The following is a 24,680-nucleotide window of genomic DNA, read 5'->3' as shown; positions in this document are numbered from 1 at the left end:
GAAAAATTTTTTTTGTCAAAATTTCGAAAAATATCGAAATATATTCTAAAAAGCGTCAAAAATTCCAGATTTTTAGCAGGTTTATTGTTTAAGTGTATAGCCTATACATCCTTAAAACGCGGCATAACCCAACGAACCTCACGCGCGTCTGACGAATTCCGTCCTAAGCTACTTAACATGACCATTCTAAACTCAGTTATTCATCCAACACTGCAGTTATTGATGGAGGGCAGAAACAGTTTCAAGTGAGCCGTAGGGATCACGTAAGACAAACGGAGAACGACTTCCGGTCGGTGAACTCACGGAATCGTCGACGATTTTTCGATCCGACAGATACAAAACTTATCGCGATAGACCGAAGACCCCGACGTCAGCGAAAGAATGCCTCGGATCGTTTAACGAGCTATTCTTTCACCCGATAGACACGTCGCCGGTGCAAGAAACCGAATTCCAACTTTGCGGTAGCTCATCGCCGAGAATTCTTTCCCCGCGCGTAATGAACTCGGCTCGTTTGCACGCGACTCCTATTCGTTCCGGCTAATTTATTGGGAGAATACCTCTTTCGGCGTCGACTAGCTTTGTCGTCGCATCGTACAATGGTCCCTCGTCACGATTTTCCAGAAGGCGAAATATGGGAGTTGGTAAAAGAAATGAGTCACGGAAATTGTAGCTGCAGCTTGTTTACAATTATTTTTCAGATAAGTTACGGTATAACGTCATTGGTTCAATAGCCCGTTGTGTCAATTCGATATTTCAAATGGAGAACTCGTAGATTTTGGACTCGCATCATGGGAAATGTTTTGTCGACTGCCAGTTTCGCCAAGAGCGTCGACGATTTCGATTTCCCGTTTCGACTTGCGAAAATTGCGAGATCTCGGCGGTTACCTTGCAACTTTTCCATTGATAGAAAATTGCCACGATCTCCACGGCCAGTTCCGTTCGTATCACGTCCCGGTGGGCAACAGTCCGCGTACTCAAGTTTAATAAGTGAATGGATTGGTGCATCGTGGAAAAATCAATCTCGGAGATAGAACTTGCCGCGTCTCTGGAGAACTCGAAACGGGAAGTGGATTTATGTAATTCGTGGAAGAAGGACGCGTCAAAAATGAACTCGTACCGGAAAGGAATCGCGACTATCTCGTGTCAATGAACGGGCGAGGATTTAATAGACGTCGAGGGTGAGGAACAGGAAAAGAGAGGGCAATTTACCGAAGGGTAATTTGCTGAAAAATAAACAGCGCTTTGCAACAGGAATGATAAACATCGCGACGTGATGCGAAGGTTCCCACAAAGCGTATGATAACGCCGCCGCTCTGATAACCATCCGCCTCCCTTGAAAAATGGCACGAAAAACACGTTTATCCCTTCACAGTATCTATCCTGTGATCTACCTTTCGCGTGATAATTGAATAAACACACCGCTTTATCTCGAATTCTCTTTTTACTCTGTTTCTAATCTTTAAACTCGAACTCAAATTTGAAGAAGTCGATTCAGCTCGGTTCCCACTAAAAGCGCATGGCGCCGGAACGATACATAGATTATTTACAGGCGCGAGCGGATCGGTACACGGCGGATAACGCGCGAAAAATGTGATATATAGTTCAATGCCTGAAAATTGTCCAAAACGTGGTTTTCACTTGGCGATTCAATTTCGGCCTCAGAAACGCAGTCGAAGCTGCTCGTTAGGCCTATAAACACTTGTTCACGAGTGTAAACAACTTGCCGGTTCGTGTATTTTGCCAAGAGCCGGCGTGGACACGGTGTACGTACAGTGGTTTATCGTTCCAGTGATCGTGAGTTCACAGAGGAACGAGGAAACAAGTAAATTTCGAACTTTCGGAAACTCTTTGTACATACAAGATGTATCAATACAAATACTCAGTGTAAAATATTTTATTTCATTGAAAGATGTTTTATATGAATTTTGTATTTCATGGGCCTCGTTGAATTAATACATTGTTTTACCATAATATAAAAATACAATTCATTATTTAAAGATTTTCTAACGAGATTCGCAAAGATTGTTACTCTACGTGAAAACGAACTCCGTAACAATTTAACAGTTCGTACGTAGTTTTCCAGCAAGATTCTCGGTTCTAAGGTTTCTAAATCCGGTGACGTGGAAAACGCGACACGAGTTTCCCAACAAGATCGAACGCCTTCTCCGCCTTTATTTCTTCTAGTCTGGCAAACACTCGACAAACAGAGAAGGAACGCGCACCGACGCGTAAAAAGCCGACGAAATAGGCGTCCCGAAAATTTCTGGCAGAAGTCAGACAGCTTAGGTATGTACGTAGCCAGTTTCGAGTGGCCAGTGACCCTCGTTTTTCTAAGCTTCGGGCTATCTTCCGGTGAACGAGTCGCGAGTACGTAGACTGTAGATATCCCGGAGCTGTTAGATGTCTACCACGATGATTCTTCAATTGTAAAAAGAATTCCCGCGGATAAACTCCTCGAAATCACGAAGATAACATACAAAAATTGTGCATCGTTGAGTAATAAATTTTTTATAATCATTGATTTACAATCATTTTTTTTAATGCTTTAATGAGGGAATTTTTCATAAAGTCGACAATTATTCGTTGCCAATAAAATTCTAAATCGCGCCGAGAAATTACGATTGGATAAGCTGCTCGAACAAGAAGTGGAGAATTTGGCTGTGATTCGCGCGAATGCGAAAAGACAAAAAAGGGGGGCTCAGCTTAAACCGATTTCAGGGCGGCACGCGCTCCATAGAGAGATACAGTTTGCTAGTAAATAAAATATCGTGGTGGATTAAAAAGAACCTGAGGGCAATTTATCGAATGTCGTGCTACAGTTATGCGACCCTCCACCCAGCCAACCTTTCTTTTTTCTTTATTTTTCCACTTCGTCGTTGCTCACTGTTTTCTCCTTTTCCTGTTGTACGCCAGAATTTCATCTCTCTCTCTCTCTCTCTCTCTCTCTCTCTCTCTCTCTCTCTCTCTCTCTCTCTCTCTCCCTCCTTGTCTCCCTGTAGCTGCCTTTAACATTCTCTCTCTCGTTTTTTAATAAACTCAAGAGCGCACAGACTCGTAAATTATAGGATCAAAAATTGTGTCGGCGAATGATCGTGAAATTACGTGGTCGGCTGATATCGATTCAACGACACAGCAACGTCGGATTAACTTCGTAAGTAGATTTGCCGTTGTGAACGAGTACACATATCGACAACGGCGACGATGAAATGGAAAAAAAGGCAATACATAGACATCATCCCGCGCGCCGTGTGACACTTAATCGATGAAGACTTCTCTTTGCAGTAATAAAACGAGCCTGTGTAAATTAATATTGAACGTAGAAAAATAAAATATGTTTGATCATTAATAAACAAGTTACATTCTATTAAAATGGCAGATATCTTGATACTTGTGGCCGGCAGTGTACACCGAACGAGCCACGATTCGGAGTGGATCTGGCCATCGATTCGAACTTGGTTTCACCGATTTTCCCAACAGAGGAAATGAAACGGACAGCCCGGTCGGTGTCCAGTGAATTGAATTCGCCATGATCTTTTTTTAACTCACCGCCTCACGAAGAAAATTTAACTTGAACGCGAAATCGATACCAATTAACTGACGTAATTTCTGTCTTCTACTGTTGAGCGTAACAGTAATCTCGTTCCGAACACTCGCCCGGGCCGCGACGTTTATCTCGGATCTAACTGTGCACATACCGGTTTTCCAACAGCATTTCTACGGGTTGCTCGTAAATCGTTCAAGGGATAACCACATTTCCTCTCAATTATTATAAACTATGTCGGTCATGAAACAAATGAACGATCACCATCGGCACTGGCGAATGGCGTCCCAAAAAAGAAACTGAGGGGCCATTGATTCTTGTCACGAAAACTTCTCATAATTACTATATAGTATACCAACGTAAATTAGATTAGTATCCCCTATCATTATACCACCCAGTGTTTCAAAGTAATTTACACGATACTTTTCTTTGATAGTAGTCTTTAGAGTAAAGTGGCTAATCGATTGATTGTGATAATAAAAATAAAATTGTACCTATCTCGTTAGCTCGCGTGTTTTATCGCAGCAATTAAGACGAAAGACACTGGCAAGAAATTGCGTTTTCCCTTTGGGCAAAAAAAATGAAAACAAGCTCGCAATTTCTCATCCTTAAGGCTTAAAACTCAACCATTTCCCTACCGCCGATCGATCGTCAACTTTTAATCATTACAAGTGTTCAATCCTCTAATAGTATAATCATTTTAATAATAAACCATGAGAGGAATTTCATGCACTTCGCACCTTTCCTTATTTTTACGATTTTAAACACTGGCGCGAGAGTAACGAAACGGGCTAGAGGAGTTTCGTTGCCGAAAAGTTGGTCGAATTTTACGACCAGGGGGGAAGTTCGTGGAATTATCGTGAAACGAATCGGAACTTTTCCAAACAGGCGTCATTTCGTTCCCCCGTTAACGATTTTCTCGCGAATCACGTTCAGTAACGAGAGTTCTATGGTTTCGATCGAGTTCGGTTACGATTGTCTATCGAATGCAATGCAATAGAAACCTTGGGAATATCGTCCAGTTATGGAGAAATTGCTGAACGCTACATGAAATGCAGGAATCGATGGAAGAACGAGCAATAGTTAGAGAAGGAGAAACGAGAATATGGATAACAGGCAGCGGTCAATTAATTCTTCAAGAGCTGGGGAAAGGAAACTCGATTGATTATGTCCAAATATCAGGTCAGATTATAAAAATATTTCAAAACTCGATGATGCATTTATATAAGCTTTTTATGCGACACGAAATGTATAATTCGATACTAAAAGTGGAGTGTGTAGTTGTGAAACGCAGTGAAAGACTAAGCCGGAGGTAGCCGAAAAGCAGACAAAGGTGTGCAGTCGCACAGAGTCAGCCTCGATGCGGATACGATGCGTGCAGCCCGCATTAAATCGCTCCGCAAAGGGCGCGCGCAGCGTGAAACCGCGCGATATCGAATCTTCCGGCGCGCATCGAGAATTATGACGGCCACGGCCCGACCCGGAAGCTGGTCGATTAGGAAAATTGTCTGGGAACGATCCCAACGCGAGCGGAAATTGGAACACGCGATGCTTGCCTTTGTTCCAACGCCGGAATTATGGCAGTCTCGTTCCTGGTCGATGCTTCCAGGTTTTGAGAAATTTTTACGATCATAACATAGCCAGATAATATTAATGACCGCAGAATCTTGAATCGAATATCTGGCACTATGTAATCAATATTCAGTCGGTACCTCAAAGGAAGTATTTCTCTGGAAGCTTGCGAATGCGAACGGAGAGTTGATTTTCAGTGTACACATTGTTCCGGAGTTGAAAGCGTCGATGACGGTGCCCGTAATAACAGGCAACGATCGAGCTGGTGGATTTGAATATCGTCTAGCACACGGACAAACGATTGCCAGCGTAAATCGGTTCGCTGTCGCGATGTCACGGTTGAAAAGAAGAAAGGCAGGAGCAGAATTTCGTGTCTGTGGGTTTAATGATCACGGTTGACGTCGCGTGCGCTGTCAGGATGCGACGCGGCACAAACTAGGCTGCCGCGACGATACATCGATGGAAACGTTATTTCTTTATCCCCATGACAATCGTTTTTAACGCAGCGACGAATTAAACACGGGAATCATACGTAATCCATATGCTCGAGCGAGTCATTGAATAACGAGCATTGATGAGGAATATTCGACAATTATATAAATTCGTGTTATTGATACGTTTCTATGGTAACATGAACTAAATTTTAATACATAAAAAATTTATTTTGTAACAGATCTATGTTGAAAAATATTTTATTTCAATCCGCTGATCATCGATCGCTCGCTTTTATCCGGCTATATTTCCAAAACCGGTTTGTTGAAATGTAAAATTTTTATACACGTGATATTTTTACGATTAAAAACATTCAGCCGGATCTCGTCGAGAGTTGCGGCGTTGAAAATCATGTTGCGAGTTTCTTTGGCAGGATGTAATAATCGTCAACGGTAGCGAGTAAACACGTATAGGGAAGCAAAAACGGAATTCAGCAGACGAGGGGGAGGATCATAGGGTACGAGACAATCAATTATCGAGGGGCGAAGGTGGGTCGGGGATCGAGGGGTCGGGTCGTATGCTTAACACGAGGTCGCGCCTCGTCACAAGCCGTCGGTGCACCGCGGGAACTATGAATCAAGCAGCGTGGGCGGCTGCCGCAACCCCCGCGTTTCCAGAGCCAGGCCTCCGCGCCGGCTCGAAAACGACCAGCCGCCATCGCGTCAGCCCGAGGGGCGAACGTGGCAACGCGCTATTTGTTATTTTGCTCTTTCGGCGACGCGTTCATTAATCAACCGCCGCCGCTCTCTTTGCCGTTCTTGGTCGTTCAGCGTGTTTCATCCCCTCGTAGCGAGCCCGTGACACGCCCGTTTGACTGACAGGCCCTGCCGTCGCTTTTTTCCCCCCTTCTCCCTTTTGTTACTTCTTTTCTTTGTCGATTCTTCCGCGAATTCCATTCGATAGACGCAAAAGAATTCGTCTATGAGATTCTTGGCATACTTCTTCATTCTTGAACGAATTGAAAATATGAATCGATCGTGAAATGACTTTCCTCTTTCTCATTAAATTATGAGGATATTTCAGTGCAATGCGTTCGACCCTCGTCTAACTTCTCTACTTCCCTTCTGGTCTGATGGCACCGAGACCCGTCAGGCTCTGGCTGTCACCATCGGCGACAATTGCGGGCCGCAATTCCAGCATAAATTCCGGGGTCCCGGAGAACCTCGATCGGCCTCTCCCGCGAGTGCCATTTAAATTTGAATTTCGCCGTCAGTTCGCACGGACTAATCGTTAAATGACGTTTCGCAGCGAGAGGACCGCACGCGGACCGACGAGCCGAGTCCGACGTCCAGCGGGTAACATGGGAATACCGTGAATATCCAGAGCTTTCGTCTCTTTCCATTCGTCCCTGCGACATTTTACTCGTTTTGCATCTCGTGTGCATTCCTCCTATCTCTCTCTCTCTCTTCCTCTCCTCATCTTTCGTCTCGGTTTTTCTCGATCCCTTTTAGCACCGGCGTCGCGGCGCGGCGTCCCTCATCGTACGGTAACGCGCACATACGTAACCGGTTAATAACGAACAGAGAACGCGGCTACAGCGCTGGGAATCAGACGCGAAATCCTCTTGCCTTTCGAAGTGAATTTCAGGCATTGGTCGAGCGACCCGGCCGGCTTTCGACTGAACCGCTTTCAGCCAGGACGCGTAAAAGCACTTTAGCCATGGGCTCGAATTAATATTCCCCGCGAACTTAATCCGCCCAGCAACCGCACGACAGTGCCCGCTTTTTCAAATATAGGTGCCCAGTCGGAGTGACGAAGCATATAATCAAAACGCAGCTTCTTCCAAGAAAGATTCACTAGAATGCGAATGAACATTAATTTATAACTTTTTGAATTTATCTCTGTACCACATACGTAAAAATGTATGAGACTATACATATTTAAACAATTATCATAGTCTGTGGTGCAACTTTTAATGTTCTTTAATGATTAAAAGGCGTTACATCGGCATAATTTATTGTTTATCGGATAAATCCGCAAATAAAACTAAAGGAGGTTTTTAGGGTCAGTTTTTCCCGGTGCGCTAAGGTAGGCAGCTGGACCGGAAATTGCCAACGTCATAATTAATGAACGACGCCTCTGCGTGTTTACTCGCCGCCACGGGCCAATAAGAAATTATTAACTTCGGTCGCGGTACACTGAGCAATAAAAATGCAGGTGCTCTACGAGGCATTTATGTTCCCCATTTCTCGTTTGGTGGAAATACGGAAACGAAAATTGAATCGTTCGTTTTAGAGATGTGTTCATAACCAGCCAATCTTTAATATTTGTCTAGAAAGAATCTAAGTATATTCGTTTGCCTCTTCTATTTATGTCTTCTTCAATAGCAAACGACTATGTTTAATATCATTAATAAATGTCAAATGTTTGAATGCCCATTTTTATATTTGTTACATGTCGAGGTTTTCTCATTGACTCGTACTACTTAAAACTGTAAGTCAGAGTGGGCAGAGAATTTCTATGAGAAACGGCGATGTCGCATGCCACTCGGTGCGACATTAGTCCGTGAAATCTCGAGACTTCGCAGATCCAGCGCCGGATATACGAGCGAGCGGAACGAGTAGTAGGAAGAGGAGGATTCGTACGCGACGCTATTCGCGAAGGATCGCGGCGCCATACGCCACGGCAAATAGGAAGCCAGCGCAAGTTTCGAGTAACGTCGTCGGCGACGACGACATTGATGGAAACGTATTAAATGCCCGAAGGCGTTCTCGCCGCGACGCGGAACGTCGCGGATAATTCGAGCGTCGCGTTTCGTTTCGGGTTCTCCCTGGGGAGACGGTGTAATTACGCCTGGCACGACACGCTATAGTAGTCGGAACACAACGCTAGGGAAAAAAATGTGTTACGGGGAAAGAGAAACGTCGCGAGATTGCAGAGTCCGCGACTTCTTAACTATTGCAAATTGCACGCTGAATCTCGCGCGGATCCCGCTAGAGTGAAACAGATTAGAATCGGAGTGGCTCGTATATTTCGATAATTCTTCGCCCCGTCCTCGGTACCGATTCCGGTTTGTTGATTAATTACCGCGTTCATTCGTCTTGCCGCTACCGTTATTTTCTCGAATTCCCGTGGACAGACCTCAACCGAGGAAATTATTCCTTAGTTACAAAATTAGCATGTGATAAATATCTGACTTGGCGAACTATTATGCGACGCAGCAGTTGGTATCGTGCAAACGAAGACGGTACGAGAAAAGATTAGCAATAAGAACGGAGGGTGGATCACAAAGGGTCAGTCTCAAAGAGGAGCAAGCGAAGCGAGTCGCTATCCATTTTTATCCTTTATACTCGCGCTCCACAATGGACAAGCTCGAGGCGCGAGGAGGAGTGGCTCGCGGGTTCTAAAATTAGAATTCACCACCGACCCACTTTGCCCACCCCCGCTTTTGATCCGGACCCAATTTAAAACGGAATCGCGATAACAGGAAACCCGGAGTACCCCCGGGTCAAACGCGAAGGGCGAGGCTTCGAATTCATCGTCGCGTTGGATCTCGCGGAGACGCCTTTTGCTCCTTGCCACGATTATTATTATAAAATCCCTGGTAACGAGAGGCGAGCGTGTGCGGTAGTCGTTACAGCGGTTGGAAGCAGGCAAAGAACCCGACGTCGCGTTATTATTATTCTCCGCGGTCCTCGACATAATGGAACGGCCACATTCTCATTGAACGTGTTCGGTCGAGAACTTCGACATTTTCCTCGGAAAATACATACACCAGCGGGTCCCCAAAGGATTTCCTCATTGAGCGAAACATCATTGCCCACGACTCATTGCGTTCTTATATTCTTCGTTCTTATATTCTTCGTTTGCAAAATAAATACACGCTCATTGAACGTAATAATATAACTATAATATATTACCAATTAAAATAATGGAATATTTAATATGATATAGTATTGATTATCTGTTCTACACACATTTGAATTCAGTGATAAAAACGAAACAAACGAAGGATATAAATGATTGTTCGCTCTATCGAGTAATCGTACTTAGAGTATTGTGTTGAAAGCTTGATCGACTTAAAAAGTCGTTGGCAATCCGGAAGGTTGATTCTCAATAGTGTCTGTGGAAATACAAACGGCTTTGACGGGAATCAATAGTTTCGGGTATTCGAAAGGGGAATAGCTACCCCTAGCGATTCCTCAAAGCGAACTTCCGATATTTTTCATCCAAACGGTCAGCTATGTAGCAACCAAAAGGGAACAGGACATAATCCTTTTTTCCGTTTTCCATTTTTTGTCCCGGACGGTCCCAACATTTCGTGGTCGAGCTTAAAGCATACAAATATTTACTCTTCTACATTTCGTTATGAGAAAAGGAAAGACTTTTGAATATATCCTTTTTGAATTTGTACTGTGTACATGAAATATCCAAGGAAATTATCCCAGAATTTCTTTCAAGAGGCACTCCTACCTGTTGTGATGACACTAACAATATACGTGTTCCATCAACGTGATTATACTTATTTATTTAAATTGAAACACTCGAGCATAAATTGAGCAGTAAATGTTTGATGACTGATTAAAAACATGACTCGTGTATGCGAAACGTTCTTTGTCAAGGATTGTATGATTTAGAACACGTATTGCTTCATAGAGTCTCTTCCCAGCCGGGGGCGAAGAGTACGGGCTCTCGAAAAGTTGATTAAAACTTCCGGTCGGATTTCGGCCCGGAAGTTTCTCGCACCGGGACTTGGAGACACGTAGTCCGGGACGAAGAGTTCGAAAAGTAGCCGCTTTAAAAATTCTCTTTCACACCAGCCCGGATTTTACCCCCGCCGCGAAATTCATTACGCGCCAGAATATTCCCACGGTTTTCAACTTTTCGCTTAATCACTTTTCGAATTTTCACGTTCAGTCTAACATTGAACATTCCTAATACGTTCATGCAAAAATGTTCGCGTATACCTGATCCACAATATTTTTTAATTACTGGCTCGTTTTCAAGTACTTTTTAATCATTCTTCTAGGTGAAGAAACAGAATTGTTTACTCTTAATTCAAGAAATGAAAATGATTAATGTATAATTATATTGATAATTAAGATATGTTTTTAACGAAGCAACATGTCTGATTTCAGTGAGGGAGGTCACGTTATCCGAACTCAGGGACTCGATAGCGAGGTTACGGGAGAGGGTGAAGCTAGTATGCCGAACGAGGGGTTCGCCGCCCCCAAGGGTGCACTGGCTGAAAGACGGAATACCGTTGCACCCGCGCAGAGGCCTCAGGATTCAACACAAACGGTGAGTTTGCTCTGACTACTTTCAATGAGAGCCACGAAACGGCCGCACGAACACGCGCGCGCGTTCGTCTTCGTCCCCGGTTGTTACTATTTATGAGCAGAAAATACTGGGTTGGAAGAAGGGAAAAAAATGAAGAAACTCGAACGGAGGGCGTTTTGAAAAATGTGTCGAGCATAATGCGCCGGGGGTGTTTCGCGTGTATCTGAAAAAACTGCGCGAGTAACGAGTCGTCGCGAAACTATTCATTTGCGGCGCGCAAACACGCCAGCGCGGTGGCCCGAGTGAGTAACCTCTTAATGGCCGAATCGAACTCGAATTCGACTGCGGGAGTCGAGCGGGTGAACGTTTCTGGTTTTATTTATACAACCGGGATAGCGAGCGACAAATTCGCCTGTTCTCCGACTAATTCGCGATTAACAAAGCCGTTTCGTGTTTGGCACCGATTTCAGAGGAACGGCTCGGCCGGAACTTTCGCCCCCTCGTTTTCTCGTCGTTCCTCATCTCGATTCAATGAGAAAGAAGGTTTCTAATATCGTTGCCAAGAATAATACTCGCGTGTGACATCGATTTCTGGCCCTCTTCTCTCGCTTGGTCGCGTGCCTACGTGCAATCGATCGTAAACGACATAATCGCCATTATTACGCTCGATTTCTTTTATTGCCACTGTCGTGGCTGGAATCCGCGACCACGGAAAATAAAAGGCGAGCCCCGCCCTACCTCTTGAACGTTTCACTTGAATCGGCTCCAAAAAATTTTTATTCGCTTCGTCTCAAAGAAGACCTTTTCACGTTTCATTCTCCCCGTCTCCTTCACCCGAAAACCACTCGTGAGACGGTAAGAGAAAGCGATTGGCAGCTTACAAATCTCTCTTACTCGGTTCCTGCGATCGGTAGCCACGACTCTGTAGAGCTATAATAATAATTTCAGCCGGCCTTTCGGCCGGATTCGTTATACCCACGGAGGAACGATTACGGCGAAAGGAGGAGAGAGAGAGCCGACCCTCTTCTCTCCGATACTGCGATGACTCAACCGTTGGCAAGACTCTCTGCCGTTTCTGCTTCGCTACTCTTTAAAGATGATGTATCCGTATGCGTGCAACGGCTTCACGCCCGCGCCGGCTCGACACCGAGCATATTGTTGATGAAAACCATGCATTTCCTTTTTTCCCTTTCGCACGGCAAAGCTTGCACACGGTTACTGACTTCCCTCTTTCCCAGAGCAGCCCATGCTTTTCATTTTCCTCGTTGCCCGTAACAGTGTGCACCTTTCCGCGATTATCCCTCGCGATTCTCCCTACTCCGACTGCCGCGATATTTTGCAAACCGTTCGCCTTTGAGAATAAAGAAAGCTTTTGATGTTACACGCCGAGAATCGTGCCACGTTTTTCGGAGAAGCGTTTAGTGAAAGCGCGTAATTAGGCGAAGCTTCGCTCGAGTCAATGAAGAATTGTTACTTCGCGTTCGCGAAAGTCGAGACATGCCCCTCATCGGGTTTTTAATGAAAATTCCTGAGTAATTAAAGACTAAAAAGATATCGAGTCTTTTTTTCATTCCATCTATAATAATGATACGATAGAATGCGTTAAAAAAACGAAGCGAGGAAAAGCAAAGTTCGACGGTTTTTCACACAGGAATCCTATTAATTAATTAACTGATGCATCTCACAGAAGAAAGCGATCTCTCAATCAAAGTCGTGCTCTCTGATAAAAAATTTACAGCCTCATAAAATTTATCTCTCGATGAAATTATTACAGAGTTCCATTCGCTTCTGTAACATCTATTGATGTTTCGAGTATCATTATATTCCGCAAATTAATCGGCACCTCGTTCCGAACGTTCCTCCGATCGTATCTGCTTGGAAAATCGGTGAATAGAAGAGCTTATACATTCTTTGATTAAAATGTTTCATAACGCTATGAAGAATATTCGCTGCGCTTTACTGAAATCAGAAATTACGGAATGTTGAACCGCTCTACCGGTGCTTTTAACTCCGATAATTTAATTCATTAGTATTTGAACACGAAACTTATTGAAGATAAAAAATATACATTTTTTGAAATTTATAAATAATATAGTAGTTCATCGCTTCTCATGTATTCCATTTGATAGGAAAAGAGTTAAATATAATTTGCCACGACCATTCTGTTCTTCGACTGGACACGCAGACACGTTCGTGATAGACCATAAGAAACGGTATAAAGTGATAAAGGAGAAATCTCGCGACGATGTTTCACCGACAGGACATCGTGAAACTAGCTCCTGCACTCGTAATTTTCAATTACTGTCTGCGACACGAAGCGTCGGAAGCCCGTTATTTCCGCCCGAATCACGAGTCCGGGAGTCGTAAAATCAAACGTGTCTGCGGCTCGGTCGCAGGCGTAAAATCGCCGTCTCTGAAGCTTATCGCGCGCGAATTTCTCAATCGCGAGACATACTATCGAGATTTTAGTGAACGACGCGGACATTCAGATAGGAGTCCGAAGGTTTTGACCAACCGAGGAAACTTTGATGTCGCCGTGTGATAGAACCGCCGCTCCGTTATTTCACAGTTTCCGGTCGCGTCTTTGGTCCGTGGCAAGAAATTTTGCCGGGAGTACCGATAGAAAGCCCTGTGTATTTACGCGAGGTGAAAGCACGGTGGGTGAGAGAACGAAAACGCGGGCGAGGCGAGGCCGAGCTGAAAGGAGCTCCGACGTTGCCTCGCGACATTAATTTTCCACGAACATTCAATTAACTTGAAAGCACCCGACGCAGCTCAAAATTACGCGTCAATCGAATTAAGCAATAAACAAGTTTGCGTAGTAGCGGTGACGCCTGAGCTCGTGAGGTACCTGTAACTTACCTCACAGAGCTACTAACACTCTTGTCTTCTTCAAAACTCTAACGGTCATCAAAGAATTTGTTTTCTTCAAATCACTGATTAAATAGAAAATTGCCTTTCGTCGTTATTAAAAGAAAACAAGCTCTACTCCAGTCCATATCTTAATAACTGCGCAATTTCTTGTAAAGAGCGTTAGATGTTTCCTTGGAGTTTTTCTTTAATTTAGAGTAGCATTCACTTAGACATCGATTAATATACTGAGCATCTCGAAACTTATCTCGATGAATCGCACAGGACGAATTGTGCATCATGTTCTGAATACTTCTTCCAACCCATGAACAAATTGAAAACAAATAATAATGAAACAAACGCGAAGCACAATGCAGAATGAGTTCAGGGTAACGTTTAGTAATTAATCGAGGGGAAGGGAATTGTTGATCGGAGGAAGAGAGCCTAACACAGGGAACAGTTTGTTCGGTCGGTTGAAGTTTGATCAATGCCGACGCGTTCGCGGGTGGCAATTATTCCAAAATTATCACGTTCGTGCGTCGTCGTTACGGTTGAAACCGGTGTTCCCTGGGCGTTTATTATCCGGCCGGCAGTAGTTATCTCGCTAATTTGTCATCCGTAAGCACCAAGAGAGGGGCGAACGTCGGCTGACAAAAGTGCACCGTCGCGTAAGAGCCCTTATCGAGAGTGCTTCCGCGCCGCGACGTTCTTTACGCTCCCCCACCCGTAAATTAACGGGGCAAATGTTATAATTGCGACTGCGGAAACACGCTAGCCGGGAATTTTTCTTTCAAGTGCTTCCTGCGTAACCAATACGCCTAAGCCGATTGCGAACCTTCATCGAAAATAAATGGCATCAATTAAAAAAAGAAAAACATTTTATATAGAAAATCCTTTTATCATTGCAATATTTGACTTTCCTGCACATACAATTTCGCTCTAAATAACATAAAATCCACAATGCAGTGCAATATAAGTTTAACAATACGCGAAGAAGTTTTATTAACGAGTTGGAAATTGAAGTTCCTACAGTTACGTTATTTGTGATTTAACTTTCTCGAATTACGCAAGCATGATTTATTTCATCCACAGTTACGACAGTTCGTTCTAAACTGGAGATTAAAGTACAGCCAAATTGCATATAAGGAAGATGAAATCATTCCACATGATGAAAAAGAATGTATTATTTGTTTCACCGAGTGAAGCGAATCGAGAAATTCCGAGACTTTTAGAAATCGATTCAAACATCGTGGGCCTTTCATTTTCTACGGGCAAGCGTATTGCTATCGAATTTCCATCGATCCGGTGGACACGTCAGTAAGCGTTACCCGACGCGGCGCGCTGTCGCGTCGGTATAGGCTATTACGTGATTACAGGTTTGCAAAACGTATTTTAGTTTCCAGACGTCTACCTTTGGACGCGTTGTAGTCGCTTTGAAACACGCCTGAACAGTTGCCACAGAACATCAACAATTTCTGGCAGCACGAAAAATTAATGGAAAGGCTGATTCTCTGATCCGTTTAAGAGGTACGAGCTGTTTCGTTACGAGTTGACGACGAAATGTTCACGACATCATTAATGCTCGATAACGGGGTTATAGCCAATGATTGCGATAAAGTCGACCATAAAAATTGTCCATAAACGGGATTAGACTGCGAGAAAAGTTCGCGGGTCCGTCCCGTCTATTTTTACGACTCGTCTCGCGTTATCGAGTCGTTTCGCTCATTCTCGCGTGCACAGGGTGTCCCACAATCCGCCAGCCACAGTTTTAGCACCAAAAAACTGAGATAACAAAGAGATTCATATGTCCCATTTAACTTCAGTTAGGAAACACGAGTGTACAAGGGTAAATCAATTAGCCACATAATATGATTATTTCTTCTTGATTGTGTTTTATGTAAATTTTGTACTTGATGTAGCATAACGAGTCAATGCAATTTTATGTTTGAACGAATTGATATTAATTCTCTTCTGGTAATAACAGATTCGATAAACAATATCTGTATTTTTGTTAACTCACCCTGTACGTCTTTATGAAACAATTTTCTGGTTAAAATGGCCGCGGGACACCTTGTATAGCGTATGATTCCATATCTGCGCGTAACTCCTATAAATCCATTTACAGCGGACGATTCAATTCCATTATTTATCATTCGTGCTGATTTCTCGGAACTCCAGCTCGGGTACTTAACTCGAGCCGTGATTATCCGATGAAAACGAATCCGCGGTTCATTCGTCGGATATAATTCAATATCGACAACTATTAATACAGCTGAAATCATTTTTACCGTGGAATCAACGCAGAAAATCGTTTCATCCCCTCTCGTCTAGATATTAATAAGTAAAACAGCTGCTGCATCACTGTCGTGTTTAATCGAAATTTTTTGTTATTCTCAACCACTTTATTACCTCATGATTCATCCGACCTTATTTAACGATATTTAATTAATATTGGACATACAGTTGATTAATTAAGCGAATGCATATAGAAAACGGTCTTGAATTTTATATGAAGTACTGTATGAATATTAATTCTGTAATACATTGAGAACAATCAATTCGCGACGCATAATACCTCGTAACGGTGGAAACCGGCCAAAAAAGATCGTATCCGCGAGGGAATCGTTGTGTAATCGTGGCGCGTTTCGTTCCGAGGGCGGTTTTCCACTCACAAATCTCCCGGACGACCATTGAACGTGCCTCTTACCTTCTGAAACTCATCCCCCGGCCTGGTTGGGAAAGGTCTTAACCCGGGCGGGGCGCGTTCGTTGCTCGTTACAACGAAACCGTTCGGTTCGGGTAGTAGAGCTCGACTCTGGCTGCTGCCTTGTACGTGCTACCCGACCAGGAAAGATTGCCGGTAATAAAATGTTAATAGGTTAACGAGCGGTAACCGGATCCTCTCGGGGACCGTGCAAACAGAGAACGGAGCGCGTTATTGCCGCCGCGGAACCACCCCCCTCCCTTCATCCCGCCCTCACTTTCAACCCTCGGTTACGCTGACTCACCTTCGAGCTTGTAAACTCGTTGCCTAATGAAAATTAATAAATCAGCGGGAGCCGCGCCCAACGTGAATCGCGCACCACCAACCAGACACGAAACCCCTTTTTCGCCCGCTTATTGAATACGAAATTGCCTCTCGGAGTCTTACGCGACGGTCAAAGGGAATTCGAAGTAATTAGCGACCCGATTTTACCCCGGATTTAACCCCTTTCACGGCGGGAACGAAGAATTTTCGGATTACCGGAAGCGCGTACAATTTCATTTGCATTTATCACGATTTTTAACCTCCTTTCATAATCACTGTATTTGGAACAGATTGAACAGTCCCCAGACCTTTCATCAAACCGCACATATCCAAGAATGTACGTATTGTATGATAAATAGAAACAGTAAATCTGTTAACGAAGATGTAAGCAGAATAAATTAATGTTAATAATAATTAACATAACAGAAGCGATTATCGTTAGTGAACTGCGAAGGAATTAATCGGCGACAAATCGTGTCGCGTTATCGACATTCGCGGACCATAAAGAATATCGAAAGTGGGATATCGATGCGGGGTACGAGTTCTCGCGGACATTTTCGTCGTTTATATTTATCCAGCGACGAAGTATAGTATTGGCACGAGTAGCCCACAAAACTTCCCGGTAGTGGTGAGGGATCGTTTTATGTTCCAATTCGTTCGAATTCATTTACATCCGAATGAATAATGGACCAACGATGCCGAGGCACTCGCTCCCTGGCCTAGTACTAATTAATTTCACAACCTATCGATTATTCTTTTGTTGACTACAAGCGATTCTCCCCATCCCCTTGTTCTTTGCGCTGTTGATTCGCATTCCTGCTGACTGTGCCAAACAAAATGTGCCACGTGTCACGAACCGGATAAAGATTTTAAATGTATCAATATGCGCATTATGCAGAATATATCACAATTTTTTTATAGACTTTGTTACGTGTGTTCTGTCAGATGAATTTCATTGAATGAGACAACCTGTGGAGGAAACCGTATCCATGCTTTTAACGCTACGCAGAAAGCTTGGAAAGGATCGGCTAAAACGTGGTTCTCGATTACCCTTTGTGGCCGCTCTTTAGGCAGATCACGACTCGGATCTCGTGTTCGCGGTCGAACCTTCGGAGAGAGAGGAGCTCGCCTTCCTCCTGGCATCAATATTTATGCGCAAACAAACGGGACATCGGTGCACAAACGTTCGCGATCCGATAAACAAGAAAATGGAAATGCGGGATCCGTCTCGACTCCAATATGTTGTAAAGCATTCTGAGTGGAGAGAGGCGAATTTCGAGAAGGAATATATTTAAAGCGATAGCTCAACCGACGTTCCGCTAGTTAAAACCGATGGCCCCGTTCGATCGAGCGAAATGTGCCACGGGACGATTGGTCTGGCCAACGTCTGACCAAATACGATCCTATTCTACTTGGTTTCTTTCTTGCTCGTCAAATACAGACGTTACTTTGTAATTATCAATAGTTAAACTCGATATTAAAATGTATAATACATCTTATTTATGTTGTTAGTACAATTAATATTCCTGTATAAAATTTACGTTTACATTTATATTTATATTTATATCTTCAGCAATTATAATTTATTACTCCTTTTAATAAAAATTTACATCAATTTTTTTAATAAATTGATATCTATAACAAGTCTAAAGATAAAAATGAATAATTATTTTGGTCCCGATCCTTGGAGACTGACGTAGGAGCGATAAATTTGATCGTGAGACTAAAAAGAGGATCAACAATTTCTGGGGAGGCTACGTAGCCGGGGTAAACAAAGCAGCAAAGTAAACAGGATTTTTAACAGGCAATTTAGAGTTCGCGGGGGTGCCATTATCCCGGGGACGAGACGCGGGGATCTTTATGCGCGTCGCGCTTCGTTACAAACACTTTTCAACGCGGAGATCCTCGAAAGCGTGGCAATCATAAAGTTTATCCTCGGCCCGGCGTCAAGTAGCTTCGCTTTCGTCCCCCAATTCCTCGCTTCTCGCTCGCGCCACTGCGTAAAGCCGAGGAGCGAGTCATTTGCATACGCTCGCGAACTGTCTCCCATTTTTGCCGATAAATGTACTTTCCAAGCGTGAAATTTAGCCCGGATGAGCAACCGACCAACCAATCGACCGCCCGGGTCGAATGCAGATTTACGCAAAATAGGATTTCGTCCAAAAAAAAGGTGATGCCATTTTTTTATCGGTTTTCAATTTCGATTTTAAATCGTCAGGATTAACTGTAGCGAAACATTTTGATTTTCATTCGGTCTTATGCATCTCTTTTAAAGGTATGAAAAAGATAATAATTGTATGGCGCAGGTGCCGACGTTTTAACGCTTTTATCATGTCAGAAGGTTACCTTCGCATGAGTGTTCTTTGCACAGCGTATTCTAGCTTTTATACGGAAAGAATCGCGCACGTCGAGATAGGGCAAGCTTCACAGGCACAAAGGATCGCCTCTGCCCTTCGAGAACGAGCTTTACAATTTGTGTGTCAGCGTCACGGTGTGCGATTCCGAAAAACGCGTATAAATACGCCAGTATTGTATGTATCACAGAGTTCAGAAAAAAATTCAATCTTTCCTGACACGGGGTGAATCAATATTCCGAGGATTTTTAAAATCAGGTCACTAATTATTATTGTCACAGATGAGAATTATTATGTAGAATAGAAATTTAACAACGATCGAAGACATTATACAATTCACTCTGTACGTAACTTGCCGGAGATCGGATAGTTTTCTGAATTTTCATTGAAATGCTGTCACACTTTCGGCAACCTTTCTCCTATCTGACAGCCGCCAGCGTTTTGTCACTTTCCGTCTCTCTCTCTCTATTAGAATGTCCCTTTATAATTTTACCCGTCTACCTGTCGATTCTATCATTCTTTATCTCCATTGTAAAATATTCCAGCAACGTTTTCTTAATCCCCTCGTTAAAAATATTTACCAAAACATTTTATTTTTATTCGATTAAATTCAAATTCCAGTTGAAAGTTCGTCGAATTTCAAAGGAAAGGCGGAGCAAGACGAACGATGTTACGTCTTTCTCTTTGTTATCTCTTCAAACACAATCGCCTAATTGTTATTCCCAAAGGTATTAACATTCATGGTTGTTATTAATGTCAACGCTTTGCTGTGACGATAACAATAAAAATGGGTATTATGGTACTCTTACGAATAATGTAGACACGTAATGTAATTAATACACCTATGTGCACACCAATTACTGATTCATTGTTACTGAAGCGGTAAAATGTTGTTGCTTAAAAGCAAACGATCTTTTCCTTTATATATGATATTCAATTATTAATTATGTGATTATTTCTGCATCAGAAAATAATTACTTCCATTGGTTAATCAACTACACGAGCGAGACATAATGTCAATAATTTTTACGTTTGATTCAACAGTGCTAAAAATAGGTTGAATACGTCTGGCAGAAAGTTCGACTGTCATTATTGGAAAGTAAAGTGAGATATCTTACATCATGAAACGTGAAGAAGTGAAAGCACCGAGGCGGGAGAGTATGTAAGTGGAGCGTGTATCGCTCGCGAGGAGTTTTCAGAGCGAAGCGCGACTCAAAAGGAAATAAAATGCGTATTGTGCCAATTTCGCGTGGACGCAGAGAATATGAAGTAGTTCTCCCCTCGTGCTCGCTTCCCTCCTCGTATGAGTTCCGTACCCTGAGCCGCGACAAGTGACAGGTAACTTTTTAAACGAGGCCGGAACACGAGTGCAGTAAAAATACTCGCAACGACGAACAAACGGCCGAGCCACGGCGCCTATTATTCCTGCAAATCTCTGCTTCCCGCGACGGAACCCTTTCAACCTCCCTCTCCCCGCATCCATCGTTCTTCGGAGAGAAAGTTGTTAAAATGTTGCGAGAAATTGCGAACTATCTGCCACGGGGAATGTTATCAACGCGCCCAACCGCGGTTTCGCGGTTCAATTTTCAGAGGAGAACTCCGCGAGTTATCTACGAAATTGGTATATTTTTTTGTTCTCAAGACGGAACTAAACGCAGAAGCGAGGTGGAGCAAAGAGCCTCCGGGCATTTTTGGGAATTCGTGCATTTCCGCGTAAGCGGAAATCTGCGAGAAATCCTATCGGAATGGTGCGCCAGTTACTAACTTAATGCCTTCAAGGTGGTGGAGTGGTGAACTCGTAATGAACTTGCGAAGCTTGCTTACACGACTAAGATTAATAGTAACCGAGAGAGAACGAGTTTTGGATGGTGATAACAATCGTAATTTAAACGTTTAACAGGCTTTTTACGAAGTTTAGAAAGAGTGCTAAAAGGAAGTTTTCGCACATGCAGCATGAAACGAACTAGAACTCGTTTCGGTCCACCCAGTTTGATTTTGCCCGCTTCGAAGTTGGACAAAACGGTGTCCCATCCTAGGCAAAGGTTGATTTAAGGAATTTTACCGGGTCCCAGCGAAGTTTATCGGGTGGATTCGCGGTTCACCGGTGCCATTCGTTAAAAAAGGATTCTTTTCCCGTGGGAGGCACTTTAAACGCGGCTCTTTTGGCGAGCGTCCGCCCGGCTACTGCCAGGGGATTACCGGTGGCTGAAAAAGCGCGGAACAATCGCGGTAAGAGACTGTATAAGCGAAAAACAAAATTAAAAAAAAGTATCGCAACCACTGAGTCGAGCGAACTGGCAAAGGGAAAAGAACGAACGAATTAACGAGCAAACTGCTCGCTCGTGTCTCTGGATGAAACAAACGTAGTTTTCGTGGATAACTGTTACCGAGCGACGAGCTTCCGGTAACTTTTGTGTCCTGGACCGCAGCCAAACACGATTAAGTCACCGTTCCTACGGGGGCGCGCGAGGGTGAGTGAAAAAGCGAATAAGAACAGGGGGGAAGCGGAGACGTTGGAAAGAAGCCGATACCTGAGAGATCCGCAAGGTGTTTCCTGCTCGAAACCGACAGTCACGCCTCTTCCTACTCTTCTCTCTAACCGCCCTCTGTCCCCGGGAGTTGCTTGTTGTTGCAATTGCAACGGTCGCTTGGATCCGGTCCAATGACAGTGGCGGCATATCGGCCGGTTTACCCTACTCCCGAAATCCTCCACGTGGAAAACGAAGTTGGACCTCGAACGCGACGAGGGTAAAAGCACGAACGAAGAGGGTTGAAGAGGGACGGGAGCAAGAAATCAACTGGCCATTTTCCACGGTTGATCCACGGCAACGGTCCAGGATCTAACTTACTGCGGTGCCCTACAACTCGAATCAAATATTTATAGATTCCTTCGAGGGGAAAATGGGTCCGGCTGACCGATCGGTCGACCGTGTCGGAAATAAGCGGAACACCCTGGCGAACGTGGTCCAACCGACCATCTGCTTCGATGCTGCAATTAACCCTTCGTATTCGCGGAATATTTATTAAAGCACGTGCCGGGAACTTCGCCTCGGTCACTCTTAAAGGAAAACTTACGGTTTTTCTTTGGCTGTAAGTTTTTCGTTTTTCTTTGGCTGTAGTATTAACTGTTCGGTCCATTTCTCTCCATTTACTGTGAGACTTCGAAATTTCGTTTCGAAGTACCCAGCCAAACGACTTGCTCGATGGTATAACGAGTTACGGTTGCAAACGAGGCGAAAGCGACAAAATGGTTAACAATTGACTGAGAACATCTGTACAAGTTATCGCTTTTAAGAATATCTTATAACAGAATGTTTAAGAAATTTTTATTTTAGAGGAGGGAAAAATTGTTAATCGGAGAGTCCCGAGCTACTTCTAGAGATTCATTACACTGAACACGAGAGTTGTCGTCTTCGTGCGCCGTACAATTAATAATTAATTAAAACAGATGGGCGTCGTTCCTTTGAACCAATTCGTTTCGCTACACGAAGAGAGTTGCGGCGATGGAGGTAGCCCCGGCGAATTAATTAATCAGTAATTAGAAGAATAGGTACGACGGATCCACACAGGCGCGTTTCCAAAAAAACTATCCAGTAAATATTGGATATGATAAAAAAGTAAACAAAACGCCCCGTCGGCCTTTGAGGCGCAAAGTGTTGAAGGTAATATTTTTTTATTACCAGAAGGGGGTAATTGGGTTCCCGAGGTGGTCTCGTTTCCCACCGAGAATCGATAACAGTGTTTATCGTTACATTTTCCACGTTTTTTTTTATTGCGGCAAATGGAGCACGGGACGGATTGTAACCTCGACCGATTCGCTCGGGAATTCGGAAACGAGTTTACGTAAAACGGAAAAATACGACCGCGGATTCGAACGTATCGGCCCCGAGCCGAATATCGGTTGTGGCGTGTTTTGAATTTGCGTTCACAACATAGCGAGAGGTAAAAATCAATTGTTTCCGGCACAGCGGCTTGGATGGTTGAGAAATGTCAAGCCAGACGCGAGAGACATCGCGAATCAAATTACCGGGTCGGCGGCCAACCGTTAACGGGGGCGTTAGTTTATAATTTAACAATTTTCATCCGGCGCGAGGCGCGCCACGTCGTGGTCGAGAGCGATCTCAATGAGCGCGGACCGTGATTACGGCAACGTACTATTCGTTCGTTATAAAGCGAACGCGTTGCGACGCTTTCACGCCCCTTCGACCTCGGCGCGCCTCTCCTTCCACCTTGTTAGCACCGTCTCGACAATTTTCGTCGTATGCTAATTTTCCACTTTCACCTACCGAATTTGTTACTGAAATTCACCAATTCTAATGCATTGCGTAGTTGCTGAATCCTCTGTTAGTCAGAGGAACATTTTAGGTATTAATAGACCATGACTTTCTCATCTTTCAATCAGAATTTCAATATCTAATGTTCGTTGTGTAGCGAGCTGTTTATTTGTTATCAATAAGAATGAAATACGTTTGCGAAATCTTTCTATTAGAGCATCGCGAATGATTTCTTGCCGATCAAAGAAAGCAAAGCCGGAAGATGCGACGAGTACTTGGTATCGCAAAAAAAGGGGTCAAAAGATTTCATTCGACAGAGATATCGGAACAAAGGTTCGTAGCCTTTTGGGGCAGCCGCATCAAAAGACAAGGAGAAATCGAAGAATCTAGTATATAGTTCTTAGTGAGGATAAAGTGGCCACCGAAAGGTGAAGCCTCTTGGAAAGCTTTCCAGCTCGGCTCCTATCCCGCGCACCTAATCTCGCCTAACCATCGAGCCGCTTCCAAAGCCTCTCCTGCTAAAATTTTCTACTGGCTGTTGGCTGCGAACTGAAGCCTCTCTCTCTCTTGTTGCGTCTATATATCGTGGTTACGCCCTGATTCGTCAAGAGCCACCGCCTCGTATCCACCCGCTTGCCACCTTTCTTCTTTCTCCATTCTTCTTTCTATCCTCTTGTTTCCAGTCTTGCGTTCAACTTCCGTCTCGTCCAGCTTTCCACTTCTCTCGGACATCCTATTCTCCCTCGGCTTCCTTTTTCCACGCCGGACCAACACGAGGTCTTTCCCTTTTACCGCGAAATTCAGTTTCGCGATCTTTCGACCCGATTCCCCATTAGGTCTGTACAAAGATTAGCCCTTTGTTCTCGTATCTCTTGCCACTCGCCAGGATGGTTGCTCGAACGGGCAATGGGGATGGAGCATTAATTTGAAATTTCTCAGGCACCTCTGTTCCCAACTGTATTACGTTACAAAGTGATTTTCCAAACCGGCTGCATGTTCAAAGTTGACGAAAGCGCAACTTTCGCGTAACCACTAGTCTCGATCCCCTTGAAACAGGTCACAACTTTCCTCCATCGCATCGACGATTTCAAATATCCACCCTTAAACGCGGACAGGGGTAGGAAAATATTTTCTCATTCACTTCGCAAGTTATTTAACGCCTCGGAAATACTTGATCCCTCTTAAAGAATTATCGGGAAAGCATCGTTTACTTTCTTGAACGGTATTTTTTATAAGGCTGCATAAGCTTCACAAAGTTTGCGGAGCACTCCTTTCTATCTCGAGTTTATCCTCGATTCAATTCAGCCAGGATATTTCTGGAGGATCGGCACGGTTAAGACAGAGGAGAG

At 43.9% G+C, this 24,680-nt stretch overlaps 1 protein-coding gene across 4 annotated transcripts in view; it reads left to right on the top strand.

The window, feature by feature from the left end:
- The window catches only part of vn (membrane-bound neuregulin protein vein), a 198,100-nt gene that overhangs the window by 102,623 nt on the left and 70,797 nt on the right, over window positions 1-24,680 (top strand). For all 4 annotated transcript variants that reach the window (XM_026815404.1, XM_026815403.1, XM_026815402.1 and 1 more), the window contains exon 2: window positions 10,684-10,846. In XM_026815404.1, coding sequence (XP_026671205.1) covers window positions 10,684-10,846 — 163 coding nt within the window. The remainder of the gene's footprint in view (window positions 1-10,683; window positions 10,847-24,680) is intronic.

The sequence above is a fragment of the Ceratina calcarata genome, unplaced genomic scaffold (genome assembly GCF_001652005.2).
Source record: "Ceratina calcarata isolate Rehan_Ccalc_2016 unplaced genomic scaffold, ASM165200v1 scaffold449.2, whole genome shotgun sequence".
Classification (NCBI taxonomy): Eukaryota; Metazoa; Arthropoda; class Insecta; order Hymenoptera; family Apidae; genus Ceratina; species Ceratina calcarata.
This window is presented reverse-complemented; position numbering and strand designations above follow the sequence as displayed.